The 18,615-nt window shown below is 59.2% G+C and overlaps 1 protein-coding gene across 1 annotated transcript; it reads left to right on the top strand.

The window, feature by feature from the left end:
* Positions 1-1,794: 1,794 nt before the first annotated feature.
* Positions 1,795-13,969, top strand: ARHGEF37 (Rho guanine nucleotide exchange factor 37). The gene is made up of 14 exons (XM_027643625.1): positions 1,795-1,851; positions 1,882-2,021; positions 4,293-4,510; positions 4,925-5,048; positions 5,468-5,615; positions 6,424-6,623; positions 7,163-7,293; positions 7,832-7,936; positions 8,575-8,685; positions 9,423-9,752; positions 10,654-10,782; positions 11,145-11,340; positions 11,790-11,962; positions 12,323-13,969. Exons 3-14 carry the CDS (start codon positions 4,307-4,309, stop codon positions 12,530-12,532), a joined length of 2,061 nt encoding a protein of 686 aa, XP_027499426.1. The 5' UTR covers positions 1,795-1,851; positions 1,882-2,021; positions 4,293-4,306; the 3' UTR covers positions 12,533-13,969.
* Positions 13,970-18,615: the final 4,646 nt, after the last annotated feature.

Below are 18,615 nucleotides of genomic sequence, written 5' to 3'. Positions count from 1 at the left end.
GGGAAGGAGGTGTCAGGAAGGAGGACGGGGAGGCCATCCTGCAAGGAACTCGCTGGAGCCAGGTTACACAGCCTCTGAAAAACCAGACTGGAATGGGAAATATGCCTGAGGCAACACCCACGGTGTGAGCTGGCGGGGTGGAGCTGGGCCTGGTGGGTCAGGGTGCTGACCAAGGAGGGAGCACTGCCCCGCTGGGACTCCCTCGGCAGCCGACAGAGCATGGTTCCTGCCCTGGCGTGATCATCCACGATATGCCGATGGGAGCAAAGCAGCAGTGATGTGTCTTGAGGGTTGATGGCTTCGTTGGACATGGCAGTAAGAGCACCTGCCCAAGGACAGAGCTGGAGAACTCCTGATGTCGGTGTGATGACAGCCCAAAGGCTGCCTGGCCAGGCCTTTCACTGCTTCAGAAAGCACCTGGTCATGGACTGAATCCCCGCTGCCACCTGTAAGGGAGGAAGGACATCTGTGTTCCCAAGGCCACAGCCAGGTAATGCCCTTACTGCCCAGCCACATACGGGTCTCTCCCATGGCACCACATGTCTTTCCCTAAGCCCATACAGCATGGATCAGCCTGGGAACAATTCTCCTGGGGTGGCTTTACCCTGACCACCCACTCAGCCAGGGGACATCGCTGTATGTTCGTTGGCCTCTCCCCCAAAGACCAGCTTGGGCTTCTTCCCATCCTTGGCTTCTTCTGTCACTTGGCTGCCCAGCTTATCCACCCACAACTGCTCCAGCACCCCTTCAGTGCAGGGATGAAGGAGAGCAGTTTCACAGTCATTGCCTGGGGCCCCATGAGCTGCATCCAGCCTCTCCACGGGCAGTATGGGATGCAGGCAGGGCAGGCAGGGGGGCAGGATGGCCTTCCTGGCACTAGCACTGGGTGGGAGCCAGTGGAGCAGGTGCACGTGGGTCCCCATGCTGCCCTGCCCAGCCCATATCAAAAATGGTCCCAGAAAGGGACCCAGAAGGGCTGGAGGTGCCAAAGAGCTTGTCCTGGGCCATGGGGACTTTTGGATCTAGACACAGATGCTGCCTGTGACCTGTGTGAGTCACTGAAGGGCTCGGAGTCCTTTTTAATGCAATGCCTTTTGCACACTGCGGGTCAGCCTGGAAAAACCCAGGTGCTGCTGTCCCCTCCCTGTGGTTGGGATGAATTTGAGCTCCCAGCTACGGGAGTTGGCTAAGGAACAGCCTCACTTCTCAATAGCTTGTTTATGAGGATGCAAACACCTCACCAGCATAAAAACAACTTCATGCCAAGTAGCCACTGTCTCCCAGTGCCCTAATCCTGGCAACCACTTCCTCGGTTATATTTTCATTTCTGTTTTCTCTGCCCCCTTTTCCATGGCTGAGCAGCTGCTGAGCAATGGTAGAGCCGAGGGGCAGTGGCAGGGGGGCACCATGGCATCAACGAAAGCAGCATACCCATACCGGAGCTGCAGCAAGGCCATGGAGACACCGGGGATCTGTCCGTGTTATTTATGGCAGGGGCGAGGCAGTGTGTCTCCTGCTCTCCAGCCGCAGCTGCTGCCAGGGCACCGCGGTTCGAGGATGGACCAGGGGGCAGGGGGGCCTGGGGCAGAGGGGCCAATACAGAGCCGGGCCCGGCGCTGGGGGGTCGGCTGCTATCGCAGAGCGGAGCCCCCCCGCCGCTGTGCCGCGGTCCGGTGCCGGCGGGGGCGGTGCGCTCCGGGGCAGCCGCTGCCACCCGGGCCGGCCGCCAACCCCCCCGCCCCGCCGGGCGTGCGCAGGGACCGCCCTGCCGAGCCTCCCTCCGACCGGCTGCGGCTGCCGGGACCCGCGGGGCCGGCACCCCCCGGGCGCGATCACCCCCTGCTCGGGATCAGCCTCCGCTCGGGATCAGCCCCTGCTCCGGATCAGCCCCTGCTCGGGATCAGCCCCTGCTCGGGATCGCCCCGTACCGCGGACTCCGCCCGGTGCCAGCCCGGCTGCGGTGTCACCGCCCGCAGCAGCGCGACAGCGGCCGCGGCCGGGCACGGCGACCTGCGCCGCAGGTGAGAGCCGGGGCCTGGGGTTTCGGGGCGCGGAGGGGAGGCCGGGGCTGAGCGGGGAGCGAAGGTGGCACCCCCGGGCCGCGGTGGGATCTGTGGGCCCGGAGCCGGGGATCCCTGCGCTCTGGTCTCGGGGAGGGTCAGGGGCCGCCGTGTCCGCGATACGGATTGGGATGCCCGGAGCCCCCTGGTTACAGACAGGGATGCTGGGAGCCCGTTCGTTACGGACAGGGATGCTGGGAGCCCTGTGGTTACAAATAGGGATGCTGGGAGCCCCCTCGTTACAGACAGGCATGCTCGGAGTCCCGTGGTTCCAAACAGGGATGCTCAGAGCCTCCCCTGTTACGGACAGGGATGCTGGGAGCCCATTCGTTACGGACAGGGATGCTGAGATGAGACCCGCCGAGGCGGCAGTCACAGCTCAAACGCGGGCAGCTGCCTGGGAGGAAGGGCTGGGGAAACGAAAGCCGCTCCTTCGCTCTCCAGCTGCTCCAACGCTGCCCAGAAATGCTGCGTTTTAATTTTGCACAGTTCCCTTACCCCTCCGATGCCTCAGGCCAGGGGGGTGAGCAGAGGGAAAGAGGTTTCTGCAGCCTAGGGAAAACTCCCCAAAGCAGCTGCGTGCTCTGGGGATGCTGCTGCGGGTATCAATGCTGGCGTGCCCTGAGCTGCAGGACGTCCTTCCAGGGCTGGGGGGGTGTCTCAGGTCAGGGTTTTCCACCTGCCTCCACCACAGCCCTTCCTCTGAGCAAGGGTTTTGCCTGGGTAGAGGACACTGAGCTTGTCCAACAGTCCTTGATGGAAATCCTTCTGCCTGGACACCTTGGAAGCATCCAGAGGGGTGCAGAAAAGTGCCTCCTACTTCCCATGTCCTATAGCAGCCCGTGCCATGCCACAGGCAGGGGAGGCAGCCAAATTGCAGAGGGCAGGGATGACAGCTGGCAGTGTGACGTACCCCTGTCAGGCAGGTGGAGGTCCAATGCCCTCTCACTTGTGTTTGCTTGCTGTGCCAAACCCAGCTCTCCTCCAGCACAGCAGTGGGTGTATGCCAGGTGGGGACATTTGCCCTGCTTATTAGCTGGACCCTCCCCAGCAGAGGCTTGGGCTGTCCTACCAGCCCCTCTCCCTGCTCCCACTGAGGGGCCCGAGGCTGCAGCTTCCAAAGTGGGCACCTGGCTTGTTGCAGTCTGGCTGTGGAGGTTGGCACTGGCTGGGCAGGCAGTGGAGAGCAGGGACAGAGCCGGCCTTCATGTGCTGCTGCTTGTGCCATCTTGCTTTTACTCTGCCAAGCCACCTCTGCTTTGCCTTTGCTCTTCACCTCCTCCACAGGCAGGTGGAAAGCCTGGCAGAATTCCTTCCCCTGGCTGGGATCTGGATCTAGCCAAGCTGTGCACTGTGCTGGTGTGGGCCGTGCCACATCTTTCTCCCTCAAGGCCTCCTGCCAGGAATCAACCACTATCTGTGATGCTTTGGGAGCTGCTCCATCCTGTTCGGTATCAGTTAGAGCAGAGTATGTTTCCTGAGAAGAAAACAGTCATGAATCAGCTCTGATTTTCCACACTCTCTTCAGGCAGACACAAGGCAGTGCCCCATGCCGGGCAGGGCACAGGCATTGCGTACCAGGGGCTGCCAGTGCATCTGGCAGAGGCGTCAGCAGTTTTGCCCACTTCTCCCCCCGTCCCAGTGGCTTTTAAACCAGCTCTCGCTGTCACAGAAGCATCTCTTGTTCAGGCACTGCAGAAACACTCTTTGTACTTTGAACAGGGCCCTTAAAGACAAGGCAAGGTGCCAGGCGCCGACAGCCAGGGCAGGGAGGGAACAACTGGCCCTGGCAGCAAGGAGCTGGAGCAGAGGTGGCAAACCCCACTCTGCCCTCGAGGACAGCCCCAGCACAGTCTCAGAGCTGGGTGGGAGCTGCCAGGCTCCCAGCTGCTCCCCCCTGCACCTGGGGGCCCCTCTTGCCTGTACCCTGGCCCTGCACGTGGTCCCTGGAGTTTGGGCACATGCATTTGTGAGTGTGTGGCAAGTCCCTGCCTGCCACACGTGGGTGTCTGCCCACGGCAGCCAGACTGTTCCTGCCTTGCAGAACTTCATGGTTTTATGGAGTGTCATCCATGCTTTGTTTGTAAATGCAGATGGATTGAGTGTCCCTGGGGATGTGCCGTGTGGTGCCCCTGGCACAGAGGAGGGAGCACGGCCACTGCTCTGGGTTGGGCACCAGAGCACCACTCTGTCCTTGCCACAGCCTGTCCCTACCCCCTGCCACCCCTGCAGAGTGCCCTGCCGAGATGGCGAGTGCCAGTGGGGTGGAGCCCGATGCTGAGGGTGCAGAGGAGGCTGAAGAGGCCATCTACGAGGAGGTGCTGCCTTGTGACAGGATGGAGCTGAGCCAGCGGCTGGCTGTGGAGGAGCTCATCACTACCGAGGCCAGCTACGTCCACAACATCCAGCTCTGTGTGTCGGATATCCGGGCACACCTCCAGAAGAAGCAGGTGATGTGGGGTACATCCCTCTGCCTGGGGGCTGGGCACTGTGGGGTGAATCTGTTGAGAGCCGCAAGATGCCCACATCTCTTCAGGGAGGTTGCCATGTGCTCACCTTCCACCTTCCTGCCTGGGCTCCCCCTGACCAGCCAGGGTCTGGAGTTGGATGGGCATTGGGTCTGACCAAGCACAGCTATCCTACAAGGGTAACCCTGTGTCTGTAACGTGAAAAGACCTCACTGCCCCACTTTGGAGCACAGACAGGTCTCAGCATTCCCAAAACCTCCTGAAACAGAGCATTGCTCCAGGTCCTGGGGTGTCACAGGGGGCAGATGAGTGCTCAGGGGGACATGAGCACCTCTGGAACACACAGCTCATCTCTGAGGTATTTGGCTTAGCCTGGGGCATCTTTGTTCCCTTCAGCTGCCTGATCTGGACCTGGAAGGGCTCTTCTCTAACACCGATGACATCCTCCATGTCTCCAGACGGTTTCTGAAGGGTCTTGAGGCCACGGCCACCCAGGGGCAGGAGCAGCTGCTCTGCATCAGTAAGTGGTGCACTGCCAATAGCTGACCTGTGCCCACCCATGCCTTTGCTGGTGCTGGAAGTGCCACTGCCCAGCGCTGGGCGCGTGTAGATTCCATCCCCATCCCACCTGCCCTGACACCTCCTGCACCTCCCCTGGCTCTGGGAAGTGCTGCTGCCAGCACATCGGTGTCTGCAGGGAGCTTGCCCCACAGGGGCAAGGTAGACCTGCCCAGCCTGCAGACAGTGGAGGGGGAAGAGCATCAGGCCCAGCTAGGCAGAGGTGCCTGGGTGCAGAGCACTGCCCTGTCACCCTTGGCTGGCACTGCTTTGCTGGCTTCACCCTTCCAGCAGGCTGGGGAAAAACCCCCACTCTCTGAGGGGTTTTCTCTGAGGCCATAGGAAAGGACCAAACTTTCCAGCCTCACTCTCCTTCCCCAGGCACCCTGTTCCATGAGTTCAAGGAAGAGATGGAGACTGTCTACAAGATCTACTGTGCCAGCTACGACCATGCCCTCCAGCTGGTGGAGAGCTACCGCAAGGACCCCAGGCTGCAGGAGGAGATCTTGGAGACTCTGAATGCCACAGTGTAGGTACCTGCTGCTGAGGCCACCACCTTCCTCTCTCTCTTTTACCTACTGGCTTTGCCCTTCACCTCTCTGGACAAGCTACCTGTATGGATATGTGTCCCCAGTCTGGGTGTAATATCATGGCCACTACCTTTGTGGCATTTCTTGGTGTAATCCCTGGCAGCCCATCCTGGATCCTTGGGGCCACTTGCCAAAGGGCCACTACAGTTGGTGATTTTTTTATGGTGGACCCTAAAATAAAGGATGGGTGTCAGGGGCAGCTGCTGCCTCCCCCATTGTGCCCCATGAAGGGCACATGTTCCCCAGCTTGACCAGAGAGACAGGTTGCCCTGGAGGACCTTCCAAACCCGTCCTGAACTATCAGGTGGGTCACAAACACTGTTAGAGCCAGGAGATGCAGGAGTGGCAGTGGAGGAGCTCCTGGGATTTGCTGATTAGAGCACGGGTGATGTGATTCCTGAATGAGGTATGCCTTGCCTTTGGGTCAAAGGAGAGTCTTGCCTGCACTTTGCTCTCTCTCTCCCTCCCTGTTGCCCACAGAGTGAGCACAGATCCCATGTCTCATAGCTAGACAAGCACAGCACTGTTCAGGGAGGCAGGGTGCCCATGTGGGGCTGGCACTGCCCTCGGGGCTGGCGGGGACAGCAGTGGCCCTGCAGCTGGAAGGGAGCAAGGGTTCACAGCCAGAAATCTCCCATGACTTTTGGGCTGCTGTCTCCCTAAAACACTTGCAGAGAAGCTGGCAGGAGCGGCAGGGCAGGAAGGCAGCTCTCCACACCAACCTTGAGCAATTCCCCTCTCCATCAGGCCTCACACAGGCGCATCAGACCTCAGCTTCTTCCTGGTGATGCCAGTGCAGAGAGTCACCAAGTACCCACTGCTGCTGGAGAAGATCCTGAAGAACACCCCAGCCAGTTCCAGTGCCCACTCAGCCCTGCAGGCAGCTGCTCGTGCCATGGCCCAGGTCAACGCCAACATCAACGAGTACAAACGGCGCAGGGAAGTAGGTGAGCGGTCGGGGGGCTCGGTGCAGGCAGGGGGCACAGCCCCTGGGAACCCCCAGCCCAATCCCAGATGTCTCCCCTCGGTGTTGTGCTAATTCCCACTTAAATCAGTTCAAAGCTCTCCTGCTCTCCACCCATCCTGCCTGGTGGAGCCACACACTCTGTGCAGGCAGCTCCTGGAACTGCTCTGGTCCTGTAAATGCCACTCTGGGCAAGACCTGAAGGCTGCAGGAGCAGAGTGGCATGGGCAGGGGGGCTGAGGATAAAACCAGTCTGTCTGCATTCCTGGGTCTGGGGAACTGAAAAGAACACTCCTGCCCTTGGGACAGGAGAAATCAGGCTCTCTACAGATGGGAGCTTGGCTTCTTTTTGGTTTTCCTAGTACTTTCCTTCTTTGATGTGGGTTGTGCTTATCCTGTTGATTAGCCTCAGCCCCTGTTTGTTCACCCTTGTTGCCTGCTCAGGCTGCTGAGGATGTTGCCATGAAGTCTCCTCTTCTGATCTTTTCTCTCCCCACCTTGTGTCCCCCCCTCCTGAGGCAGCAACCAAATACAACAAGGCCGAGCACCTGACTCTGCGGGATCGCCTGGCGCGCCTCAACACCCACTCCATCGCCAAGAAAACCACGCGGCTGAGCCGGCTCCTCATGCACGAGGCCGGCATCGTGGCCAAGGTGGGCAGCCCACACCCCTCTGCCTGCACCCAGGGCCCTGCTGCCTCTCCTCAGGTCAATTCTGGGGCTTTCTGCTGCTCCCAAGGTGCCTCCCCCAAGGAATGGGGAGTGTGGGGCCGGGGTGGGGTTGCTGATGCTGACACAGGAGCCACAGTCCCATTGTGGAGCAGCCTAAGGATGCCTCCCGGTCCTCCATCCCAAGGACCAGCAGGGCAGGAGGGATGCAGGGACACACCTCGCTCCCTTCCTTGGAACATTGCAGGGCAGAACTTTGGCCCCCAAAGGACCTACAGGATCCTTGAGCATCCTAACAAAAGCAAAGACCCTAGTGTCCCCCAGCACCATGACCACACCAAAAGCCTTGTTGCTGCTTGCACCCCAAGCAACCCATGTCTTGGCCCCTCTCCAGATTCCTGGAGCCCCTCAGAGCCTCTCCTGCCTGTCCCCAGCCCTGTCAGCTTCAGGCAAGTGCCTGGCTGCTGTGTTAGCCCCCAGCAATGGGGACCTGGCTGGTGATAAGCTGCCTCTTGCCTTGCAGACAGAGGATAAGGAGTACAATGACCTGGAAGAGAAATTCCAGTGTGTGGTGTCCAGTGTGGCCACCCTGAAGGAGAACATAGCATCCTACCTGGGCCATTTAGAGGTAAAACCTTGACCACTGGCAAGGGGTTGGCCCTGTTCAGGTTTCAGGACCTGTTTGTTGGGATGGTAGAACACTTAGGAAAGCAATAGCTGCTGGGGATGTTCGGGGATTTGCAGCTCAGCTAAAGTGTCCTGTTGTGTCAGGGAGTTGCACAACGTCCAAGGATTGCTCAGGTCCAGGGGAGCTTAAACCAAAGCTGAGGCTTTGACAACACAGTCTGAGCTGATGCCATTTGAGAATAATCTGTCCTTAAACTTATCATTATTTCAAGGTCTTAAATGACTGAAAAGGCCAAGTGTTGTTCAGCCTGGGGATTCTTGCTTTAATAACGAATGTAAGGCAGAAATGTCCCCATATCAGTCCTGACAACAAATTTCCCTTCTGAAATCACCTGGGTCAGCAGCTACTGTGATTTTCTCATAGAAATTCCTTGGGGCATCTGAGGGAAATGAAAGTATGAGCGATGGCAAAACATGCAATCCCCAGACAGTATTATCAGGAAAGCCTCAGGAAATGGCAGAGGGTTCAGAAAGCAGCAGTTCATGGGCTGGAAAGACCTTGTCATAAAAATATTAAGAAGGGCTCCCCATATAGGATTGGGCAGGAGGTAAGGGAGTCTGATGCTTTCTCCCTTTCAGGCATTCCTGTTGCCCACCCCACACCAGCGTGACCTGCAGATGGATGAAGGACCTGCCCAGCAGTATCGGCACTTCGCAGAATGCCTCCAGTACACTGTTTTCCCAGAGTTTGTGAGTGCTCCTTGCCTGCACATCTCCTTCAGTCAAGCATTGTTCTCCCCACCTTCTGCCAGGGCACAGTGGGGGGCTGGCTGCTCACGCAAGGCAGGGCAGCCAGGAGCTGAGGGGGACCCCAGAGCAGTGTCCTCAGAGTCCCTTGAGGCCTCAAATTTGCAGCAGAGCCAGGAGCAAGTAACAGGATCAATCAGCAGTCCCAGACATGTGAAGTGAGGAACCAGCTTCAGGGTCCATCCAGGAGAAAAGGGAGGGCTTGGACAGTCACAACTACGACACAGCTCCAGAGCCCATCCAGGGCTGATGACAAGCAGCACTGTCTCTCTGATGGATGCATCCAGGAGCTGGGCTACCTATAGCAGAGATCCAAGGACATAGAAACCAGCACACCCACAGTAACAGGCAGGGGCAGAGGGCCCTTAAATGGGCTGTGGGCAGGAGTGTGGAGGGAGGCCCAGGTGAAACTGGTCCGGGCCATTAAGGGCTCCTACCTGGTCATTTGCATGGAGCACAAGTTTGGAATTATGGTGGGCATGACTGCTTTCTACCAAGGGTTTGCTTTGCTTGGCATCCTATGTGCCTTCAGGAAAAGATGCCTCAGATGCTTCCCACTCCACACAAAGCCCCTCAACAGGTCCCCAAGCCTTTTATGCCCCATGAGATAGTGCCCCATGCAGGCAGCTGGTCCCGTTTGGGGAGCTCACTTTGGGGGTTTGGGTTCTCTCACCTCGCAGAAGCGACGGCTGGACAGGCTGGTCTGCCAGCCCCTCCACAGCCTCTCAGACATGCTGGTGGGGCCACAGCAGCTGGTCAAGAAGCGCCTGGACAAGCTGCTGGACTATGAGGAGATCCAGGAGCGGAAGAGCGAGATGGGCAGTGTGACATATGACGAGGAGGCAGCCATGAACACCTACCTCGCCATCAATGACCTGCTCGTGGCAGAGCTCCCGCAGTTCAACCAGGTGGCTGTGCAGCTCCTGAGGCAGATCCTGTGCTCCTTCAGCACCCTGCAGCGGGACTTGGCTGCCCAGGTCCTGCAACGGGCAGAGAAGGAGCTGGAGGAGGTGAGCGTGACCCGCCGGCGTGTGTGCCCAAACAGGCACATGAGCTGAGCCAGACCTTCTGCAGGCTTGGGACATCTCAGACATCCAGGCTCTGAAGGTTTGCTGTGGCCCAAGCCCACCCTTGCAGACTAACAACTCCCTGTCTAGGATTTGTAAGCAATCTCTCCTCCTCCCTGCCTGGGGAAAGCCAAATTTTCTCTTCTGCACTGCCAGAAACTGTCCTGCTTTCTCTTTGCAGACACTACTGGTAATTTATTGGTGTGCTGCTGCCTGAGAGACCAATGTTAACTCTGAGCTCCTTAGAGCTCTGTGCCAGGAAGGCAGGGAGGAGAAAGGCAGCTCCTGGCCTGAGGAACAAGCATCTCTCAACACCCATCACCTAGGAGATGTCTCCCAGCACTCCTCCCTGTGGTACTCTTGAGCCTGATGCAAACATGGAGGGTCAGGGCAGTTGAAAGCCGTGGGGCAGAGCATGGCTCTGGACTGATCCATGATCAGGACGAGAACAAGGTGCAGCCAGGTGCAGGTGTCCTCTCTGGCACTGCTCATACCTAGTCAAGAGGGTGGGTTACCCTTGCTCAGTCTGGGCTGCTTATGCTGCAGACATCTACCCTGGAGCTACACCTACCTGTCTCCCTTTGTAGTCATTTGGGACAGGCTGTGAGCTCAGGGCTGGACAGCAGAAATGAGGGATTGCTCTGGTTAGCTGAATACAGCCCAAGAGCCCCATGTGTGATGGTCCTGCCCAGAGAAAGTGGCTCACAGTCAGAGAGTTGCATCTTTATTGGCCAGGTCTGTTCTCTTGCTTTCTCAACCCTCTTCTTGCTCCTTCTCTTCTGACCCTACCCACAACTCTTCCTTTCCCCAGGGCCCTCTCTGATCTCAGAGTTTGTCTCCACAGATGCCCCATGGCCACATGCCTCTGCCCAGTTTCTGGAAGGTGATGGAAGACACATTGCAGCAGTCAGGTGCTCAGCTCCGGACCTTCTGCCAGACCTTTGAGACCGTCACGCCGAGCGCTGTGACACAGGTAGGGGTTGGGAAGGGGATGTCTCAGGCCAGCTGGATAAAGAGATAGGACTCTGGACAGTGCAGGACATCCCCTTGGCAGGGAGGTTGGCTGAGAAAGTGACCCAGAGGGTTGCCATGGCCACAGTATTTCCCTCTGACAGCAGCTGGCTGGAAATAACCAGGGATGAAGCAGCTCAGCAATTCTGGTTCCGGGCACTCATCTCCAAACCATGGAGTAGAGCAGATAGTGTGAAGGAGGTTAGGGGTCCTCTAACCTCTCACTGGGATGTGATCCTGCAGAAGGGAGGGCATATGTACATGGAGGGCCTCAGTCTCCTGTGTGTTTCATCAAGTGCTCCCATGTCTCCTGCTCCCCGCCAGCCTCTGAACCCTGCTGAGGAGCGAAAGGTCCTTTCCCTTGTGAGCAAGCACGGCCCAGACAAACTTTACCAAGTGACAAGCAACATCAGTGGCAGCAAAGACTTGGACCTGACCTTGCTGAGGGGACAGATTGTAGCTCTGCTGCAAAGTGCCGACACGAAGGGGAACACGAGCAGATGGCTGGTGGATGCTGGAGGTACCGTGAGTACGATGGGCAGCCTCCCCCTGCCTTGGCACCAGGGTCAGGAACCAAACCCACACCACTTCCTCATCCTGAATGAAGCAGCGGGCCATGGCCTCCTGGGTCCTCCCTTCCAGGCTTTGTTCAGCCCAAACCCACCTCAGCTTTACCAGCTACACCCGTTGCCATTAGCTGTGAGGTTCAGGCTTCACGATTCATTCCCCAAGGGAACACTCATGAAGTGTTGTAGCTGAGAAAGGAGAATCCATGCACACAGAAACACATGGAATTCCTCTTTTGTGGGAGGGGGTTTCTGCTGGATATTCCCTAGTGATGGACTAGTTTGAGCAGGGCCGCTGTGCCAAGCCAAGCAACAACCAAAGTGTCATTCCTCTCTCCTCTGACCGGTCCTACATGTGTCAGGTAGTGGGGCCCTGTGACCTGTGTGTGTCCATGTCCTCCAGGTCCCCGAGGGTTTGTGCCTGCTGCAAAACTCCAGCCGTATTCCCCGGTACAAAGCCAGCAGCGTGGGATGGATTTGCTAACCCCGGAGAGTGGCACAGAGAGAAGGAGACATTCCTATGCATTACCTGAAGCTCCCAAGCCCCAGGTAGCCACCTTCACCCCGACATTCCAGGTGAGAGTGGGGGACACCCCCAGGGCCATTCCTAGCAACACCACCAGCTCCATGCTAGTTCTTGTGTGGGTGGGAAGGTGGACCTGCTTTTCCAGCACACACATGGTCATACATGTGCAACCACGTGCCCAGCAGGGAGTGTCACACCCCCGTGTGAGTGTCACATGAGGCTGATGTCCTCCTTGCTGACACCAGAGTGGACAGAGCATGACAACTGTGCTTGGTGGGTCCCCAGTGTCCCTCCATGCGTGTCACTGCGGCACTGCCCTCTCAGAATGGCCTGCCCTGCCGTGTGTGTCCATCTCCCTTTGACTCTCATGTCCAGAAAGGGCTTCCTCCCTCCTTCCCTGCCTTTCGCAGGTGGTCGCCGGCTTCTCCTTCGCAGCCAGGAGTCCGCAGGAAGTGAGTCTCCAGGCAGGGCAGCCCGTGGTGGTGCTGGAGCCACACGACAAGAAGGGGAGCAAGGAGTGGAGCCTGGTGGAGGTGAACGGCCAGAGGGGCTATGTGCCCTCCAGCTACCTGGTGACTGTCCCCGTGCAGGAGCCCATGGGCTGGAGCTTGCCCGTGTGAGCATGGCCAGCCCACACCCAAGGGCACGGGCTTCATCGGATGGGAGCAGTCGGCTTGGCACCAGAGGACTCCTCACGGGAGATGCTGGAGGGAGGCAGCCCCGGTCTGGGAAGGGTGGGCAGAATACGGCCTGGGGGACAGGGGCACGAGGATGGCGCTGGAGGAGTGGTGGTGGGAGGTGTGAGGGTGCCGTGTCCCGTGTGTGTGTTTGCACGACGCAAAGCAGCACTGAGGGAGTGAGGGCAGGTGGCTGCAGTAATCCAGGGATTTGCTGAGTTCTTTGTCAGTGACAAATGTGCCCCAGGGGATGATGAGGCAGCATTGCCCCTGGTTAGATCAGGACTGAGTGGCAAAGGTGCAGCGCTGCAGAGGGGCCCTAAGCCAGGCATAGGGCACCTAGGCGTCTGGGCATCTGCACAGCTGGACACCTGGACACCTGGGCAACTGGACACCAGGGCACTCGGGCACTTGCACACCGGGGCACTTGGGCACCTGAGTGCCTGCGGCAGCGCTGGCCCCGCGCGGAGCGGCCACCAGAGGGAGCCCCGAACCAGCGCCCAGTGCCCGCTTGGCGCATACTGGGAACACTGGTGCAGGGGCCGTGGGGTGCGGGGCCACAGCCCGGTATGGAACGGAGATCCCGGCTCCCAAGGCTCCCTGAGCGCCCCATCTCCCCACGACCCGGCGGTTGACGGAGGTCCCGTGGAAGAGGTTTTTGGGAGAATCAGTAAGTGCCGGTCGGTCCCTGACCTAAGGCTCGGTCTGAGGATGGAGATAGCACTCCCTCCTTCCCCTCCCACCACTCCTGAAGCGCCCCAGCTCCGTGCCTCAGCTTCACTGCCGTTGTGCTGACACTGTTTGGAGATACTGATGGGGCTGAGGGTTGGCAGCCGTGCCCACGGCAGCACTGCCATGGTGTCAGAGTCCCCAGGGCACCTCGGGAGAGCTCAGCCCATGGGACCACGCTGCCCACCCCTCGCCCACCGTGGGCAGTGCAGGCACCCGCCGGTCCGGCAGCCTGGCGTCGTCCCGGCTGCCCTGGGCATCCTCATCAAAGGTGCGGTGTCCCGGCTGGCGAGCACCGGCACGCCGAGCCCCGTGCCCTGCCCGACGGGGAGGCAGCACACCCAGCCACCCACGGGCTCCCCGGGGGATGTGGGGACTGCATGCGGGTTTCCACACTGCGGGCTGGGCAGGGGGGCAGAGGTGGTATGTCCTCACCCAAGCCTTGTGCCATATGAGGAGGAACAGGGTGGGTCCCAGGCAAGTGAGGACAGGCCCCAGACACTATTGTCTGCACCCCGCATGTGGGTCCATGTGCCTGGTTTGAGGCAGAACTCTGTGGTGTTCACTCTCTGTTATAGCTGCAAGGGTCCTGGGGTGTTATCTGTGGGGAGGCTGGGGGCAGCTGGAGCCATTGGAAGCCCCAAAATCACCCACATGAAACCCCGAAGGGGACAGCAGTGCTAGAGTAGGGGTCCTTGCCTGGGGATGCTCCCAGCCTGGGGAAAGGCTGATGGGTTCCTCAGGATGGGAGAACAGACAGGCAGAGAGGATGAGGGTCATTGTGCAGGGGCCGTGTGTCTGAGGCTTATCTGCCAACAGAGCTCACACCTCCAGCTCGCTGCTGATGGCTCCTCTGGATTTTTCTGTTCCTAGTCAAACCACATCAGGTTGGATTTCCCTCCCCAGTCACCTTCCTGCCAGCTCAGTGGGGTGCAGTTGCAATCAGCCCTGCACCAGCACAGGCAATGGCAGGAGTCAGTGGCTCAGGCAGGTCCTGCTCCACAGCACAGGAGTGCCCAGGACCCTTTGGAGGGTTAAAGGGGACAGTGGGACAAGGAGCACTGAGAGACAACTGCTCCCTGGGCACTGATCTGCCCACTGGAAGGAGATCTGGGGCAGGCAGGACTTGATAGCCAGTTGAGTTTTGTCTTTTTCTCACCAGTACTCTGGATTTCATGTGCTCTGAAACAACAGCTCTCCTTTTCCTCCCTCCAGCCACTGCCAGTGCTGCCTGTGTGTCTGTCAGTGTGGGTCAGGAGGAGTTCTTTGCCCAGCCTGTAGCCAGCACAGTGAGGTGTCCCAAATCCCTGTTGCCTCTCCTGGGTCCCCACTCCATCTGTCTACCCAAGCCCATCTACCAGTGCTTGCCAGGCTGACAGGCTTGCAGGGCAAGGTGGAAACAGTCCCTGCACATTCCACAAGCAGATGTACAGGAGCCACCCTCCAGTGCTCTGCAGGCGACACTGCACTGGGGACATGCTCCTTGTGTCAGGCAGCCTGTCATCTGTCCCTTGTCAGGTAAGGCAGTTGTGCTCCAAGTGAGGTGCAGCCCAAGCACCAAGAGGGTCCTTGGTAAGGTGCTGAGCCAGCCAGCACCAGCACCCTGCCCAGCAGCAGTGGGATGGTGTCCTGCCCACCCCAATGTCCTGATGGTGGATGGTCTCAGCTAGGAAGAGGGAATCAGCTCATGTGGCTCCTCTGGTCTTTGGATCTGAAGGGGTGAGCTGGGCTCTGCAGTTGCCACCAGCCCTGCTGCCAGCCTGGATGGCCATGGGACCTTCACCATATCCTCAGGACATGGCCTAGTACTTGACTGCAGGATGCAGGTGCCAACATCCCTCACTTCTCTCATGATTTCACCCAAACTCATTGCACTGCTGCTGCCCTGAGTCTGGAAGTGCCCTCTTGGAGTACCTGGTGGGTACAGGGCTCTCCTAGCCTAAACATGACAGGGGATAAAGGGCACAAATGTGCCTTTAAATAGCCCGTCAAGGACAGGCTCTCCCAGGAGGAATGCTCTGGCTGGCCTGGTGGAACATGCCTGTGGTCAGGGGCATGGGGTGACAGCTGGGCAGGGACGGCTGCTCAGGAGGTCAGGTCAAGGTTAGGCATTGCCCTGGCCGGGCGCCACGGCACTGTGGCTTGGCACCACAGAGGCAGAGCCATGCAAGGGGGAGGGAAACACATGCCAGGCTGGTGTTTTGCCATGCCCAGGGCTGACCTGTGAGGTGGCAGCAGAGCCAGGCAGGCAATGCTGCCTGCAACCTGCCTGCCAGCCTGCCAGGAATTTGGCACCAGCACAGCCTGGCTCCCAGACCAGCCTCTGGGGCAACTCCGTTTGTCCAGGAGCGGCTGTTGCACTCCTGTCCGGGCTGATTCATATCCTGGACGTGCAGGCATTTGGACAGTGTCCACCTGTGGGGTGTGACAGTGCACAGCCATGTCCCCAGGGCATGGGGCGCCAGCACGGTGGCAGTTCAGACTCTGCTCTCTCCTGCTCTGTGGGGCGTGCTGGGCCCTGGGGACACGGGGTAGAGGGCCACAAAGCACATCTCCAGGTGAAGACACCTGGATTGCAGGAGAATGGCTGTGCCCAGGTGTCGATGTGCCCGATGGCTCTGCTGAGGCACCCAGGAAGCAGAGGGGGGCAAGAGGAAAGCAGCTGCCAGGGAAGCCCCAAGCCCAGGCTCCCAAAACCTGGAGACCATCCCTTCACCACAGAAGTGCAGAATAGGAGTAGGGGAGCAACAGGGCAATGGAGGGTGGGGAAGGAGAGGAGAGGAGAGAGGGGACCTAGAAGGAGCAGGGTGATTTTCCTGGGCTTAAGGGCACAGCCAGCCCAAGCAGGGCTGTGACTGCAGTCATGGAGCTTGAGTTCACCCTCTCTGTGAGGCTGAGCTGGCTCTGAGCAGAGCCAGCCTGTGCTGCACTGTTGCCAGGCCCATAAGGAGCAGCCCTTGCCCCCATCAGCCCTCACTGGCCCCTCGTGCACCAACCATGACCAGCATGGCCTGAGGGAGGGCTGAGCCCCACGGAGAGTGGCCCTGGGGCTGCGAAGCAGGAGTGGAGGTGTGAGCAGCAGTGCTCGCTCCAGGCTGGTGCAGCTGGCACCTGAATTGTCTAATAAAGTGTGAAATTGCTTTCATGCTCTGCTACCTTTGCTGAGATGGACCGTCATTACGACCCCCCCTTCCCAGTCCGCAGCCGGCTGTGCCGATGTCCTGCTGTCGCGGCGCTGCCAGATGAGCCCCGGGCTGGAGCTGTGCTTGGCACAGCCCCGCGGGACGGCTGTGCCGGGGGCTGCCCGTAGTCCCTCCGTTCCCTCCCCTCCCTCTCAGCCCCTCTGCTGTGCCCGCCCCATGTAAAAGCACAAGCTGCTGCTGCTGCATCACCCTGGATGGGGGCAGATCTCTGCCGTGGGGCTGGGGGCAGATCTCTGCTGTGGGGCTGGGGGCTGCCCTCCCACTTCCTTACCCCTATCAGATGCCCTCGGGGTGCAGGGATCAGCTCGGGTTCGAGCCCTGCCTTGGGGCTGTACTGCCGCCAAAGCCCTGCCCTTGCCCATCAGATACAGCCCTTGAGGAGATAGGGCTCCATTTGGAGATAGGGCTCCATCCTGCTGTGCCAGGAGCCTCCTCAGACCCTCGCTCAGGCAGCAGAGAGCTCCCACCTTGGCAGGGACAGAGGGTCAGCCTGGTTCCCCCTCACCGGTGGGTGACTAATTGCTGCTGAACCACCTGGATGTGCACAGAAACTGTTCTCCAGCTCTAATAACAATAATCAATCATCCTGCTCTGTGCAGGGGTTGTGGGAGGTTTTCCAGAGCTGGGGAGCTGGCGGGGCAGGTGGGGAGATTGTGGTGCCAGTGGTGGGGCTCCCCTGAGGGGACACGGAAGTCTCAGCTCCGGTGGTGGCTTTCCTCCTGCACTGCCTGCTGGGAGGGCAATCCATACCCAGGTACACCCTGCAAGGGGAAGTGCCTTCTCCTGCTGCTGGTGCTCCTGGGTCTGTGCAAGCTGTGATTTTGGAGGGAAGACCAACTGGGAGCCCAGGCTGGGCATGGGACACAGGATGCTCCCTGCTCCAGAGTATCCTGCGAGTCCCTGTGCCAAAGGGGCAGACACGAGTGCCATGGAGCTGCAGAGAGCAGTCTGGGATTTTTGCAGGGATCAAGATACTTTGCCCCAGGGAAATGGTGCCACGTTTTCCCAGCCACTGATAAAGTTAAACCCTTGATCTGGTTTAAGATTTAGCCCACAGGGCAAGCCTGGGTAGGACAGCAATGCTGTTAGTGCCACTGGCATGGTGACACTTGCCCAGGGGTCTGGACCCGCTGCCTCCCACCTGTAGCTCAGGTCAGCTGTTGGAGCACGTTCCTGCAGCCAAACCCCCTATCAGATCACATTCCCAGAGTCAGACCCCACTATTAGAGTACATCCTGGCAACCAGGCCCCACTATCCCTGGGCTGCATCCAGGCTCCTGTATGAGGAATGGAGCTGGAGCATCCCCAGAGGCTGAGCTGAGGCCGGGCAGGCAGATGGCACATGGCCAGGGAGAGGAGCATCCCGCCTGGAGCTGCTCTTTCTTTGGTGTAACTTTATAACCCATGTCCTGCAGCCGCCTGCCCTGTCTGCAGTGCCACCCGTCTGGGGGAGGCTTCACGCCTTTGGGAAGCCAGCCGGGTCTTGACATGAGTCAGCTGGAACAGCCAGGCAACACTATCCATCACAAATAGCTCATCCAGTCCCTACCCCCTGCCTCTGCCCCACTGTGACCCGGGGGGACCCCAGGCAGGATCTCAAGCTAGCGGTCCTGAGGCAATGCAGCCTTTCCCCTGGGGCTTCCTTGACCCCATGGCACAAGGGCTTCGTCTGCTGTGGCAGCAAAAGGCAGATCTCTGAGGGCTTGTCTTGTCCCCAAGGTCACCCTGCTGGCTGGAGAGCACCTCAGGGCTTTCCAGAGGCCACAGGAGGTGAGGAATGAGTGTGGTGGGGAGGAGGTGCAGAGTATTCTCATGCCTTCCCTCTAGCTCCTGTGACAGCTGCCCTGTCCTGTTGCCCAGCCCAGCAAAGGGGATAGATACCCATGGCCACAGCTCCCCTCAAATGGGCCACCAACTCAGAGTCAAGAGCCATTCCAAAGCCCTCTCCTCACATCAGGCATGTGAGGCAGAAAGGTTGCCTCATTCCCGCCTCACGTTCCCACTGCCAGAGCCATCCTATACAATCATGGAATTATAGAATGGCCTGGGTTGGAAGGAAGCACAAAGATCATCTACCTCCAACCCCCTGCTATG

The sequence above is a fragment of the Corapipo altera genome, unplaced genomic scaffold (genome assembly GCF_003945725.1).
Source record: "Corapipo altera isolate COAL_440 unplaced genomic scaffold, ASM394572v1 75, whole genome shotgun sequence".
NCBI classification, from domain to species: Eukaryota; Metazoa; Chordata; class Aves; order Passeriformes; family Pipridae; genus Corapipo; species Corapipo altera.
This window is presented reverse-complemented; position numbering and strand designations above follow the sequence as displayed.